Source organism: Dendrobium catenatum, unplaced genomic scaffold (genome assembly GCF_001605985.2).
Source record: "Dendrobium catenatum unplaced genomic scaffold, ASM160598v2 fragScaff_scaffold_905, whole genome shotgun sequence".
Taxonomy (NCBI): Eukaryota; Viridiplantae; Streptophyta; class Magnoliopsida; order Asparagales; family Orchidaceae; genus Dendrobium; species Dendrobium catenatum.
In genome coordinates this window covers 83834-100452 of record NW_021319367.1, presented here as the reverse complement: position 1 = coordinate 100452, position 16619 = coordinate 83834, and the positions used below count along the sequence as shown (strand labels likewise).

The 16619-nt window shown below is 30.9% G+C and overlaps 1 protein-coding gene across 1 annotated transcript; it reads left to right on the top strand.

Annotated features, from left to right (window-relative positions):
* The first annotated feature begins 13093 nt into the window (after positions 1-13093).
* LOC110113700 (cingulin-like protein 1) lies at positions 13094-14221 on the top strand. The gene has a single exon (XM_020846379.2). The coding sequence runs from the start codon at positions 13094-13096 to the stop codon at positions 14219-14221; it is 1128 nt and encodes a 375-aa protein (XP_020702038.1).
* Positions 14222-16619: the final 2398 nt, after the last annotated feature.

Below are 16619 nucleotides of genomic sequence, written 5' to 3'. Positions count from 1 at the left end.
AAGTGGAACTTGTAAATTTTGCCAGAAAGATATGATTCATTTCTAAAATCATTCATGATTGATTCTAATCACATGGCTCTTCTGATGAATTTGATGAGATGAACAAAAAGCATTCAGAATTAATTGATGAACATTAAGGCATTGAAAGTTTCACACACCTTACTTAATTCTGATCTTAAGTTTTGATTGATTGACAAACACTATTTTCTTGGACTGCTTGTTTTCTTCTAACTTTCAGGAATCGAAACGCGACAAACAGACGAAGCCAGTTTAGAATTGCATATGTATAGGGTTGAGTCAGTCTGTACTTTTTATTTTTCACTTCTTGAGTCTACTTGAAATGGTCAAAGAGACTGATTGCTAAGTAACCCTACACACACACACACACACTTGAGAGACTTAGAATTTCTGTTTTTACTCATATCAGTCAGGACAATTTTTTACATCGTCCTGACGATCAGGCTTAAAACAGAAAGTCTAAAAATAATGATTCTTTAATTAAGTCAGCCGTCATTAACATATCAGCCTGGACGATACGTGTATCGCCAGGACGAATAAGCTCAAAACAGAAAGAAGTTGCCGCCATAGACAATTAAGGTATATTGTATTTTTAAATTATCGGCCTGGACAAAATTCTCAAATTATGCCTTAATTGATCAGGAAATCAAGGGAGTAATTAAGGATGATTGATACGATCATATCGTCCTGGACGATCGCAGGATCGGCCAGGACGATCCAGTCAAAAAACCTAAGTTACTTCAGGACGATAAATATCGGCCAGCTCGTATCCAGGGCGATGCTCAGGACGATTTTCCTCTAATTTGAAACTGATCTGGCCGGACGATCGTGAGATCGGCCGGGACATTCAAGCCATTTTTCAATCGTCCAGGAGTGCATCCAGGCGACTCTGGCCGATCTTCTGGAATTTGTACTGATCGGCCAGGCCGATGTCCATATCGACCAGGAGCCGGAAATGACATATCTCAGCTGGACGATAAAAGTCCGCACTTTGCATAATTATGAGAATCCTTGAAAGCTTCTTCTAATTTAAGAGCTCTTGCTTCACAGTTTTTTGAAGACCTTTGGCTCTTCCTTGACCTATAAGGCCTTGAGGAGAGAAAAGAGAGCAGAGGGAGAGAGAGAGATTGTAAGGGGGATCTTGTGAGGGGAGCTTGTGAGGGGATTCACAAGGGTTGCTCAAGGATCGCTCTGCTTGTCTTTGGTCTGGAGTTTCTCGTCCGTGGAAGGGTCGGTAGAGGTAAGGAGTTAGCTTTTGGTTGTGGTTCTCTGCCAGCTTCAGGAGGAAGCAAAAGGAGATAGGTTCTCTGCCTTGCCGGGGTGGCAAAAAGGAGGTTCTTGTGAGGGCTTCTCCACCTAGCCTTGGGGGCTAAAGGAGAGTCACGTTTGTAGTGCAATACTTGGAGGGTGCCTCCAAGGAGTGGACGTAGGTCGAGTTGACCGAACCACTATAAATGCCTGTGTTCTTATTTTCTTGCTTCCGCACTTTTATTTCCGCATTTATTTTTGTGGTGTGATTTTAGTTTATGTGTTTTTACTCTTTGTGAAAAGAAATTTTTTAAACTACCAATTCACCCCTCCTCTTGGTTAGCTTGGGACTAAGTTCATAAGGGCTTAACATCCCTAACAAACTTTCATCAAGTTGACTGCACCACTATAAATCTTGTGTTCTTTCTTATTACTTTTTTGCATTTTAATTTCGACATTTTAATTTTCTATGGTTGATTATATGGTTAAAATATCTTATTTGTTTTGTTAATCACTTCCGCATCAAGGGTTGATCTAATTTATTTCAAAATATTAAAAAAAGTTTCAAAAAGATTTTTTTTGTTTAAGAATTTTTAAATCTATTAATTCATCTACCTCTTGGTTAGCCTTGGGTTAGTTCATAAGGGCTTAAAAATCCTAACAAACTTTCTAGTTGTATTAGAGTGAGATTCATAAAATCAAGCTTTAAAAAACTTTTAATTTTTGATCCATAGCTAACTTTAGAAAAAGAAACACAACATAAAGTTATTCAATCACTAGACAACCTTTTGTTGATAATATACCGTTTGATTTTTGAAAAACTCACATGTCCAATTTTTATAATAAATTGATTATCGCATGTGGATGCTTGTTAAGGATGGATATTCTGCACAATTTAAACTTGTTAATGGAAAGAAAACTAAACTTTCTTTTACTAAATGAACTTTTGATGATAAAGATTTTGCAAAATTGAATGCTAAATATTTGAACTATTTTTTTTGTGTCTTAAAATCTTAAGATTATATCCATGTTTCCACTTGTTCAACTAGAAAACAAATTTGAGATAGATTATACATAACTTATAAATGTACAAAAGAAGTTAAACAATTTAGTCTGAATATTCTTTTGCATGATTATGAACTTTTTTGCATGAAACATAGTGAAATGATTTTTTAAATGTATATTAGGTTTACATAGATTATTATATCCCTACATGCCTTAGGAAGAGAACTAAACAACTATAAAAAGTTAACAAACTTTTGAGATGTTTACCTTCTTCCTATGATTCAAAAATTACTCTCATTATTGAATTGAAAGATTTGAATATTTATTCAATTGATAACTTACTTAAATCATTTATTGCTTATAAGCAAAGAGTGAACCAAAGGTAGCTTGATACATGTAAGAAGAAAAAGGAGAAAATTATAGCATTGAAGGCTAATGATTTTGACACTGACACTTCTGAATCTTAAAATGATTATATTGTTTTAATAACTAAGTAATTCAATAGCTTCTAAAGGAAAAAGCAAAAGCATCATCAAAATTGGAATAAAGGTAAGAATATAAGGAATTCTAAAGTGTCTTCTAATGTTAATTGTTATGAATGCAAGAAGTCAAGCCATCTGAAGTCTGACTGCCCAACTTTGAAAGCTCATCCAAATAACGAGAAGTACGAAGAAAATACTAAGTTCATGAAAGATAAGAAATTGATCCAAAACGCTTTGAGGGCGGACTCAGCATCAGACTCCTCTAAAACTGAAGCTAAAGAGTTGGTAATAAACCTGTGTTTAATGGATGATGAACATCTTGATCACTCTATTTAAAAAGAGGTATGTAATCTTACTTATGATCAATTAATTGAAGTTTTTGAAAAAAGAAATTATTATTCATATAAGAAGCTCAAGAAATTACATGCTTGTCTAAAAATTTAATTGTTAAATCTACAAAAAGAGCATGAAATTCTAAGGAAATATCATTCCACTCTAGGTAACAATCATATGACTTTGTTGGATGAATTTGACTCATTGAATGCAAAGAATCATGATTTAACTAATGAGCATGATTCCTTGAAAAGTTTACATTTTGAACTAGGAAATGTATATAAAATATTAGAAACTCTTATATCTAAAATTGATAATGAGGAGCATACTTTGATAGTTGAAAATACAAATTTTAAAAGTGCAAACTAATTTTTTCCAAATCAAAATAAATGCTTTAAATGAAAATAAAAACCACCTTCATTTAAAGAGTTTTACAATCTATCACAACATAATGAATCATTCAAACCTAGGAAGAGGCATAATAAATTGAATAGATTAATTAATCATTTTCTTAGTGTCAGATATTTTTCTTGTGGCATGTTAGGTCATATCTACTACACTTGTATCATTCACCATAGTAAACATTGCTTGTGGAGACCTAAAATTCAAAACTCACAACATAGCATTCATACATTGTATTCAAAACTCACATTTGGGTTCTCAAATCTAGCATCTGATGATTTTGTAGGAGTGCTCTCATAGAAGGCCTTATGAGAGCATGTGGCACCTGAATAACGAGTGTTTAAGACATATTATTGGAGATGTAAAACAATTCATTTCACTGGTAGCCAAGGCAGAAGGCAAGGTAATAATTTGAGATAACACCACCAAGAGAGTAATGGGCTCAGGTATAATTGGTAATTCAAAGAATTTCATCATTGAAAATATTGTAATTATAGATGGAATTAAACAAAACCTGCTCAATATCAGTTAGCTCTGTGATAAAAGCTTCGTCATAAATTTTTTGTCAAACAACTGCATTATAAGCTTAAATAATAACATTGTTTGATAGGGAAAAAAGATCAATAATGTCTACATGCTTGATTTAAATAATATTAAATATGCCACTTCATTTTGCTTAAAAATTATTACTAATGAATCTTAGTTGTGGCATAGAAGACTTTATCATTCAAGTATAAAAAATCTTAGAAAGATCACCTAAAAAGACTTAGTGAGAGTGATACAAAAACTAGAGTTCACAAAGGAAAGTAAGTCAAATCCTCATTCCCTTTAATTAAAGATATTTCTACTAGCAAACCATTTAAAGTCTTACACATAGATCTCTTTGGACCTGTCTATATTGGAAGCTTAGGTGGAAAAGTCTTTGGGTATGTGATTATTGATGATTATTTAAGGTTTACTTGGGTTAAATTCCTATCTCATATAAGTTAATCATTCAAGGAGTTTAAGTCTTTTTTCACTTGGATTTAGAGGAATCTCGGTTATAAAATTATTATAATTCATATTAATCATGGTAGAGAATTTGAGAATAAAAAATTTAAATATTTCTATAAATGGTAATGGATAAACCATAACCTTTCAGCTCCTATGACCCCTCAGCAAAATAGGGTAGCTGAAAGGAAGAATAAGATCCTGATATAATCTACTGGAGCCATGTTAGATGAATACTCACATCCAAAATACTTTTGGATAGAAGCGGTGAATACAACCTGTTAAGTTCTGAATAGGATAAATGTTAGATCCAAACTGAACAAGGCACCCTATAAAATTTTGAAGGGTAGGACACCTAGCATCTCTCACTTCTATATCTTTGGATGTAAAGTGTTTGTATTGAATAATGGGAAGTCTCAACTAAGGATGTTTGACCTAAAATCTGATGTAGTGTTCATAGGTTATTCACGTATTGGAAAATCCTATAGAGTCCTTAATAAAAGAGTATTGGTAGTTGAGGAGACCTCTCATATTGTGTTTGATGGATTTTATAATTCGTGAGGTTCTTGGGTAAAAGAAGAAGAGGTTAAAGAAGTTATCCAAGGATTGAAATCTGTAAATTTGGATGAAAAAAATAGAGTTTGAAAACACTTTGCCTAAAGAATGGATATATTCTTCTAGTCATCCTAAAGAACCAATCTTAGAAGACCCATCTAATGGTGTTATAACTAGGCATGGACTTAGAAAAAAGGTAAATACTCTACTTTCATTTCAATGACTAAACCCACCAACTTAAATTAAGCCTTATATAATGAATTTTGAATCTTAGTCATGCAAGAAGAACTAAATCAATTTTAAGGAATGATGTTTGGGAGCTAGTTGTAATAATTAAGGACTAGAGTATGGTTTATAAAATGGGTTTTTAAAAATAAAATGAATGATTCTGGTGTAGTTGTGAGGAATAAGATAAGATTGGTAGTTAAGGGATATAATCAAATAGAAGAGATTGATTTTGAAGAAACTTTGCCCTTATAGCTAGATTGGAATCTATTAGAGTGATACTAGCATTTGCTTGTTTTAAGGGATTCAAAATGTATCAAATGGATGTTAAGAGTATCTTTTAGAATGGGGTAATAAAGGAAGATGTGTTCATTGAATAACCCTAGGCTTTAAAAATTCATAATTTCCAAACCATGTGTTCAAATTAAAAAAGGTATTATATGGACTTAAACAAACACCTAGAGCATGGTACAAAAGGCTAAGCACATTCCTACTAGAAAGATATTTTATTAAGGGGAGCATAGTAACCACCCTGTTTCTAAAAGGTTAGGAGTTAAATTACTAATTATTCAAATTTATGTTAATGATATTCTATTTGGATATTTTGATAAAAATATATGTGATGAATTTTCAAGAACAATAGTAAAGAATTTAAAATAAGTATGATGGAAAAACTGACTTACTTTCTTGTGTTTAGCAAAAGGTAGAAGGTTGATAAAATTTTGTTAATCAATCAAAATACATTAAGGATATCCTTAAAAAATATGAGATGAATAAAGCGAAGCCAATCACACTCCCATGAGTTCTATTTAGTTAGACAAGGATTCAAATGATAAATCTATTTATCAAAAGAAATAAAGGGATAATTGAATCACTTCCTTACTTGATTTCTAGAAGATCTGATGTTATATTTAGTATTTATCTCGGTGCTAGATTTTAGGCTGATCCAAAAAAGTCTCACCTAAATTATGTTAAGAAAATTTTTAGGTATCTCTTAGGAACCCCTGACTTAGGAATATAATATCCTTGGCATATCACATCTTTTGAAAACATAGAATATTATGATTCTAATTTTGGAGGGTGCTGGGTTGATAGAAAAATCACTTATGAAACTTATAAATTCACGGGACAATCCTTAGTTTTCTCGTCTAATAGAAAATAGAACTCAGTTATATTGTCTACTGCTGAAACTGAGTACATTACCTTTGGAAGATATGTGGCCCAAGTCCTATGGTTAAAGTAACAAATTCTAGATTTAAGATTACTTGTAGACATAATTTCAATTCTCCTTGATAATACTAGTGCAACATGCATTTCAAAGAACCCAATCCAATACTCCATAACCAAATATAATGACATAAGACATCACTTCATTTGGGATTATATTACTAAAGGAGACATACAGCTACACCATGTAGCCACTCAAAACTAACTTGCTGATATCCTTACTAAATCATTGGCCTTTGAAATTTTTAGCATCTTGAGAACTAGATTAAGTTTCATAGATATTAATGCTTAAAATCATTTCTTCTTATTTTCTGATATTTCTTTTATTTTTTTTGCATGTTTGTTTCTTTTTATATACTTATATTTTCCATTTTTTATTTTTTATTTTTATTTTTTCTTCAATTTTTTTAATCAATGGTCACTACTGGTATTGATTTCTTAAATGATATTTTTTCCTTGCGTTAGGTGTTGAAACTTTGTAAATGATTATTGACCTCCCTAAATCATTTAAAAGAAAAAATACTATTGAATGTTTCTCTTCCTCTAACTACTTTAGTGGTGTAATTTTCTCTTTGAAGTAAAAAACTATTTTAAATTAAAAGTTGAACTTTGAAATTGAGAGCTTTTCTATCTTCTTACAGTAATCTATCTCATATGAATAATGTTCAAAGTCATTAAATCATATTTAAGTTTTTTTAATTAGGTTGTTACATTTATCATATAAATATGATTCTGATTTATGATTTATTCTTCCTTATATTAGAGAGTGAGTTTTTATTCTCTGATATCTGGAAGATATTCTCACAACTAAGAGTTTTTAAAAGTCTCAAAAGGGAGCTTCCTCATAAAAATAATAAGAGGCATAAAATTAGCCCAAAAAAATTGAAAAGATGTGTAATGATTGTTAAATAATTGAAAGATACACAAAGTATTTCAAAAATTAAAAGAAACACAAAGTGTCCCAAACAACTAATAAGAGGCACAAAATGAGCTCATAAAGAAAAAAGCTTCCTTATCTTTCAAACATTTAAATCTTAGAAGAATTTATGTGTCCCTTAATATTTTCAAATACTTAATCTTTTAAATTCATGTTTTTAACAAATTACTTTGCTATATTATTCTATAAGATTTTTTTTTGAAATGAAGTTTAGACATATCACTTTTCTTATTTGATTTCTTTTATGAGTTAGATTATTATTTTAAAAAGATTTGCACCGTATAACGAGTTCGAGCTGGGGTTAACAAGATCGGTTATTTTACCATTTTTTATGTTATTAATTCATTTCTTATTAATTTTTAATCCAATCATAACAAAAATTTATAATTTTCTTCCTTATAGTTTATCAATCTTTTTAATTATGTGTTTGTACTCGCCTTTTTTTTTGTACTTTATTCTATTTTTTCATACCATTTTTTTCTTTTTCTTCCTTTTTATGATGTCAAAATGGGGAGCAGTGTGTTGTTTTTGTTTGCCTATATTTTAGTTAAATTTGCTTTATTTATTTTTTATGTCTCATTTAAAAAAAAAAACTATTTGGACTCATAAAAAGGAAGAAGAAACAACAATATTTGACATCATAAAAAAAAAAGAGATTGTTACAAATCTGGAGCCAAGTACTATGATTTTGATGATAATAAACATTATTTTTTCTTGTATGCTACTATTTGTGTATATCTATTTTATTTTCCCTGCTCACTAAATTTTTAGGTCCACATGTTCACTTGGATTATCAATCAGCTTAAGATTAGGTAGACAAGTATTGAGTTAGTTTGAAATTTCCTTTCGAATGAATCTTTTACCTTTTCTTGAGTAAAATGTATTATGATAGATCATGAAGCTAATTAACCTTGCACACATACACTTAGGGGGAGAAATTTAGTGAGTTAGATCTTTTTTTATTTTTGATTATATCATATAGGACGATTTCAAATCATCCTGGATGATTAGTTAAAAATAAAAATCATAATTAGGGCATCCTATTAAGATGAGATAATTAACTAATCATATAAGATGATCATGATCGTCCAGGATGATCACGGTCATCCATGATGATTAATTATAGGTATGAAATTTAGCCACCAATCATATTTTAAGCATATTTTTGAAATTGCAATTTTTGTCTACTCATCATGGATGATCGACAACATCCGGGACGATACAAGACAATCATGCCTAAATTGATCTAATTATTAGGAGAGTAGTTATAGTTAAATTATTTAGTCACATCGTACAGGATAATCCACTATAATTATCTTAGACGATCTATTATACTTTAGTTGGATGATACCCATCGTCCAAGATGAAAACCATGATTTTCCTCTAATCGTCTAGGTCAATCGTCTAGGACATCATGAGACTATTATGAGACAATTTATTGATTGCCACCCATATTGAACTAATCATCCCGGACGATCGCATAATCGTCCATGATGAGCTATGCAAATTCTTGAACAGATCGTACAGGGCAAGGTTGATTGTACAGGCTGATTGGGGTATTTTGAACTTATCGTACAAGATAATATCCCGATCATCCTAGATGATCAAATGCGTAGAATTAAAAATTAGTGCTTTTTTAGAGCTCTTCTATTTAAGCTTAAGCATTTTTCATTTGATAAAATATTTTGCTTAAGTTCTAACCTAAGGGAGACTTGAGAAGGAGAATTTCAGTTTGGGAGAGAGAGAGGGAGAATGTAAATATATGAATTTTTTCGTAATTTTTGGGCAATGTTGAAAATACTTAAAAAAATTGACACATGTCGGTACAAGTGGGGATTTTGGGACCGTTTGGTATCCATTTTTTAATCCAATTTCACCAATAGTTTTTAAATAAATTGATTTATTTTATGGATTTTTTTATAATTTTTAAATCTTAAAATGATTTATTTGAATTTTATACTAAAGAATTAATTAGATTAAATATTATATTAATATATCTTAAATCATTAATAAGAATTTTTTTATAAAATATTTTTTCCCATTTCACTTTCGACTAAAAGAGCCTAGGAAAGGGAAATGAGACGAAAATTTAAAGAGAGAGGAAAAGAGAATTATGATTTGAAGGCCATGTAATAATTTTTTTTTAATCATGCTAGTTGAAAATTTTACTTATCTCGCTGTAAGGAACCTTTACCTATTTCTTATTTCAAAGATTTTGTATTTTGATATTTTTACGATCAAATTTGTGTTTATATTACCTGAAAATGACAACCGGTTTTGTATAAGTAAAACATTCACAACGTAACTTTTTTTATGTTATAAATATTAAGATTATTAACATTTTAAGTATTTATTTGAGATTTATTACTGGGTGATTTTAAAATATATAACTTTTTTTGCCTACTTAAAAGTTTATTTTAACATTTAAAAATAGTGATTTAATTCAACTAAAGCTTTATAATATTATTTTATGTAATATATTATAATTTAATTAAATTCTAAAAATATGAATTTTTTATCAGTATGATTTTTATTATCTACTTTTAAGACATTTTGACACTTTCTAAATTAAACTCAGTTATGCATTATTTGATGCAATATATAATAAATAAATATGGATGTGTGATTAAGATAACTATTATAGTACTATAATAATAATGTGCATGTAAAAGATAAGTAAAGACTGGTTGATTCATTGATTAAAGACTAATTAACATGTATAAGATGGTGGGCAGTGGGATTTCCTTTAAATATTGTCATTTAGTATTATCCTCTAATGATTCACGTGATATACTAATTGTGAGTTATATGGAGTTGAATATAGTGTTGATGGGTAAAGAGTGACTACTCTGTTTATTGAGCCAATGGTTTACTGATATTGATATAATACTGGAAAAATCGTGATAGTCACGACTTCTTACTTATTTAATGTGACTACTGAAATATATGTTCTTGAGATATTACTCTTATTATTATATAAATTTATTATTATTACACACATTTAATGTTATTATATTATTTTGTTTCTCTTGCATTGGATTATTATTATTATTATTGATATAGTTTTGATATTATTTAATACTACTGATATATTGTATTGATACTAAGCATGCAATATACTGAGCCGTGATCTAAAATACATGGATAGTATAGATACACTCTTATATAATTTTAATGCATTGAAATGATTTAAAAAGTCTTTACCAATGTTTAATTTTATGTTTTATATAATTTATATTTCGAATGGTATTACAGATAGGACGATTACTTTATATATTTGATACTCATGTTGATTTCTTGTTTACTTACTTCTATATCGTAGAATATATAAACAGTAAAATACTATGATACTATTTATATTCTACTACTATTGCATATGAATTTTATTATTTTTGCATTAATTCAATGATTATATGAATGTAACTATTATTATTTGACTTTTGACATGCATATTGCTCATTTGTCATTCTTTGTATAAATTGTAGGTTTTGGTGACCTGCTTATTTTCTTAGCTCATTATATGTGGTTAAGTGATTTCGATTCAGGATAGAGTATGAGTGTTATTGAGTCAGATTACTTATATTATGTTTTTTTTTTTAATTATTCTTTTATACTCATTATAAAGTACTTGTGATATGATTGTATAGATTATGAGTAGTGTATATAACTTTTTGCAATAAATATAGATGTATAAATTTCTTTTTTAATAGAATATATGGTTGTTATTTATTACTAGTACTAGTATATGATATTATATATCTCTAGTTATTTTTTAGTAAAATATTAAATGAATAATTCTTTTAATTTAGATTCTGGAGCACCACACAAACAATAATAGGAGGTTCAACCCAATCAGATTGGCAAGCGAAAGGTCATTAGGAGAAGTCGTGACATTAACATCATTTAGGGGAGGATTTAAGATATGTCAAGTTAATTGATTCATAAAACTCAAATCAACATTAACACCCACACTAGTCACCCAAGAAAAAACCATTAGAATAACATTATGCGTAGAAGCAATCAGACAAATACGAGTTTCCCCATCTTCATGTTTGACATGAACATTGAGGAAAGCCTTATTTGGCTCAAAAATAACCCGCACCAAAGGATTAATGGAAGGGGTCAGTAAATGTTCTATCATAGAAACTTTGTCATTCTCCACAATATCAACAATATGCTTAGCAACGATAACAAGGGTGAGTAAAGGGTTAATAGCCATAAGATTATGACTATCAATTGTTTCCTGTGCATTCAAATCAGCAGAAAGCCAATGAGGAGCAATGCCATTCTTCACAGTAGGAATAATAGGTTTAAAAGCAATTAGATGAGCCCTATCTGAGTAGGCATGAAGAATAATACAATTATTTTTACAAAGTCCCAGGAATCTTCAATGATCACAGAAAGGAGGAAAATCCTCAAAAACAACTTATTGAATGTAACCTTGATTATCAGGACCAATCCATACAGACTCAGGGTAGGATTTGGAAATATCCAATTCAGCAAGGATCCGGGCAACAAATGGCAGCAACCCTACAACAATAACATTTTCATTTTTCAAAGGATGACCAAATAAAGAGCCTAAACAGTGAAGAATGCGTGGGGAAAAAAGATGCGGCCTAAGATTTGGGAACCAAACCTAAACTAGAATGATCAGAGACTCCATAGTGATATCAAAAAACAATTCCACTTAAACAATTTCATGTAGCAATTAAAAATAAAATAAGAACGATGAGAAAATACTCTTCTATAATCCAAATCTTTAGGAAGCTAGATTAAAACATGCCTTGGATCCAAACAGTCATAGAACATTGACCGATCAACTTACGGTTAAAAAAAACTTACCAATTGCTTCAAGCGAGGGTATGCAATTTTGAAATTTATCGACTTAAGCAAACTCAAAAGATTTACCAAGAGCCAGGATTTCAGCTTAGGAAATCCACAATGACGGCAACCTGTAATGTGAAGTTGTTTTTAGATCAGGAAACTCAGTTGAGGAACTAGACCCATACAATGCTTCAAGAAAGGAATGAGAAGATTCCCGCCAATCAAGGAAACCAAAGTCATAAAGTCGATTAGGCACCATCTGTCCGGAGAACGACCGACAATGGAACAATAAAAAAATAATAATAAGAAGACAAGCAAAATAAAGAAAAAAGAAGACATGTGGAGAAGAAATCCCAAAGCGACGAGGCCATGGAGTGGCCAGAGAACTAGGGAAGTCGAGAGCGGCTGCAAGGTCGAGCATGGAGCATAACCAAATTTTTTTTTTAACCAATTAATATTAATCAATTATAATAAATTTAATTTGATCTTTTTGCTTAAATTAGGGTTAAGAAAAATGGATTTAGCTTTAACAATGAGCCTAATTAAAAAATAATATACAGCTGTTTACGCGTACTATTTTGATTGGCCGTCCGTATATTTCTTCATAAGTGAACATTTCTCCTAAATTTGAGACCTTAAACGGTGGCATTCCGCATAACCGCACGCCTTTCTTCCACCACTAGCTCTGAAGAACTTCTCCTCAAATTAGAAAAGAAAAGGAAGAATTTCTCAAACCATTAGATAACTGAGACAAGGATTGATTCTCAGAAAAAGCTTGTGGGTTTAGTTCCATGACTCCTTGAATCTCTCTTTGCTTCATTCATATAATACTCAGAAAAGAAATCTAATGGATGGGGCATTAGAGATTCAACAGCAATTGATTAATCTCCAGCAGGAGCTAACCAGAGCACGAGAAGAACGCTCCCAAGCTCTAAAAGATCTGGAGAAAATAAGAACGAAAACCAGAGGCTTTATCGAATTCCATGAGAACGAGGCAAATAAAGCAAAGGAATCAGAAAGAAAAATGCTGGAATCCCTCGTCTCGCAAACGAAACGGCTGGAACAAACAAAGATATCTTTAGAAGAATCCAAGCTCGAAATAGATTCCCTCCGTGAATCCCTAAAAATCCTTTCTTTAGACAAAGAACTGTCCGATGAGCTCCATAATCTCAAGAACGAGCTCAAGTTAGCCTTGCAGGGCGAGGAGCAGAGCAGGAAAGCAATGGACGTTCTAGCTCTAGCTTTGATAGAAGTCTCTAACGACTCAAAACAAACCAAGGCTATGCTAAGAAGCACAGAAACCGCTTTAAGATTTGCGGAGGAGAAACTCCGAGAGGCCGGTGAAGAATCGCAGAGGCTGAAAAAGGAAGCAGATGAAGAAGAAGCAGTCTTTATAAACTGTATAAAGGCATCAGAAAACGAAATAATGGAAATCAGAGAAGAGAACAGGAGATTAATGGAATTGAATCGGGATTCGAGGGAAGAGATATGGAAGCTAAGGGATATTTTAAAGCAAGCGGTGAACGAGGCTACTGCTGTGAAGGAAGCGTTGGAAATTGCGAGAGCAGAGAATTGTAGCATCAAGGATTTGGTTAGGGAGAAAGATGACGCGTTGAATGGGTTAAAGCATGAATTAGAAAGCTTAAAGGTGAGTGAGGCGGCGGCGACGGATAGTGTGAAGGTGCTGAAGGCGTTGGTTGCTGCGACTTCTTCGATGGAGCAGTGGAGGATGGTGGAGAAGCCAGTGGTGGTGAGGAGGCAGAATTCATGGGGAGAGATGGAAGGAATTGAGAAGATTGAGGGAGGTGGTGGGTCGCCATTGGTGAGGAGTCGGAAGGATGGAAAATGCGTGCTTTTTGAGAACAGGAGGTTGAAGGTGGAGGATGGGAAGTTTGAATGGAGTAAGGAGAAGAAGAAGAAGCAATTTTTGAGGAGTTTCAGTGACATACTGAGGAGGAAGAGTTTTCAGAGATGATATATTGATTGTTTCTTCTCAGGGGTTTCGTTGTTGCTCTTCTTCTGACATGGTGCCTTAGAAATTGCCTATTTTCTTTTCCTGTTATAGATATGAGAATAAAATCATCAATTTTTTTGAATTCTTTAAGAACAAAATGCCTCTCTCTCTCTCTCTCTCACACACACGCACACATTGTCCTAGAAAAACTATGAAATCTTTTTTTGGGACATACTATGAAATCTCAAAGCTTAGTAATAATCTTACTTCTCTCTTGAGAATACACAGGAGTTTTTGGGAGCCATCAATAAAGCTGGGATTGTTATATTTTATGTTTTTTTCAAAATAAAATTTGTAATGGGCCATAAAGGAAGGGATTGCTACCTTTTATGTTTTTTTCTCAAAGCTTATGTTTTTTTTTAGAGATTTTACTACTAATGCAAATTTGATACAAGAGGGGAATAAGAATAGAGAAAATTAAAAAAATAAAATAATAAGGAAATAAAAAGTTTAATGTCAGAGGAAATGAACAAAAGAAGAAAAGTTTTTATTTTATTTATAAAAAATTAGGTCATTTTGCCAAGTAATGCAAGAATATGAAATTGAACGACAAATCAAATATTAACATTGCAGAGACTAATAATGTTATTATTTTTGTAATCTCAAAAGTTAATGTTGTTGAAGGAAAAACATGGGTGATAGATTCAGGAGCCACTCATTAAATATGTGCAAATAAAAATTTATTCCCCTCCTATACTAGTCTTGGCCAAGAAGAAGAACAAGTTTTCATGAGAAATTCTAGTGTTGCAAAGGTTGTTGGAAAAGGAAATATTAACATCAAGCTTACATCTAAAAAATTTCTTACACTACTCTCTAATGTTTTACATGTACCATAAATTAGATACAATTTGATTTTTTTTTCTCTTTACTTGGAAAGTTGGTGGTAAAGTTATTTCTAAGAGTGATAAAAAAGTATTAAAAAATGATAATTTTGTGGGAAAAATATTACGTGAGAAATGGTCTAATCATGTTAAATATTATAAATGATATTAATAAAACTTCTTCTGCTTACTTAACTTGAGTGTATGGATTTATGACATAGTAGATTGAGGTATGTAATTTTTTCTTATATTAAGAAAATACATGAATTAGAAATAATACAAAATATATCTATTTCTAATTTTGATAAGTGTCCCATTTGTGTAGAGGCTAAATCAACTAAGAAAGTATGAAAATCTATAATGAATAAAGCATCAAAATTATTATCGGTAATTCATTATGATTGGGTGACATGAAAAATAATATATCTAAATGTGGCAAGAGATATTATGTGACATTTATTGAAGATTTTTCTATGTACATATTTGTATATTTACTTAAAAATAAAGATGAAACCAAATCAAAATTTATGAAATTAAAGCTTAAGTAGAAAATAAAGTAGAAAGAAAAATCAAGAAACTTATAATGGATAGTAAAGAAGAATATGACTCAAGAATTCTTAGTTATTTTTGTGTAGCTAATGGTATTATTGATGAGGTAATACCACCTTATTCTCATGAATCTATCGGTACAATTGAATGTAAAAATAGAACCTTATCATGCTCATTAGTTTAGGTGCTTCTTATCTATGGGGTGAAACTATTTTATCTGCATGCCATTATAAATAAAATTATTTTAAAAAATGGAAAGACACTCTTTAAATTTTGGGAGAATAGAATACCCGATGTAAAATATTTAATAGTGTGGTGGTGTCTTGCTAAGGTTCTTCTATAAGATCTTACGAAAAGGAAATTGTGTTCAAGAACATGTTATTTTCTTTTCATAGGATATACAGAAAATAGCGCAGCCTATTGATTTGTGGTTCATAAGAGTTATGCTATAGAATGTAATACTACCATAGAATCTAAAAAAGTTGAGCTTTTTTAGGTTACATTTCCTTTGAAATTATCTATTGACAAACCTATTTTAGTTGATCTAAGTAATAATTATACTCCTCTTATAGAATCTAGAAGTAAAAGAATGAGAAAGGAGAAAAACTTTGGAAATGACTTTTACACATTCTTACTAGATAACAACCACTTAATTTTTTTTGAAGTGATGCCTTCGTTATATGCTAATTTTTGGAAGGAAGCCATTAAAAAAGAAATGGATTATATTATGTAAAACCATACTTAACAGATAGTGAATTTACCTCTAGGAACTAAAACCATTGGATGTAAATGGATCTTTAGGAAAAAGCTCAAGCTGGATGGATCAATTGAAACATATAAAGCTAGGTTGCTGGCTAAATAATATACTCAAAATAAAGATTTAGATTATTTTGATATTTATTCTCAAGTTATTAGAATTGCTTCTATTATAGCTCTTATTGCTTTAGTTTCAATATTTAAATTACAAATTCTTCAAATAGATGTGAAAT

Excerpts from the sequence above, each read along its gene's own strand:
- LOC110113700 (XM_020846379.2), top strand. The coding sequence starts at position 13,094 with ATGGATGGGGCATTAGAGATTCAACAGCAATTGATTAATCTCCAGCAG.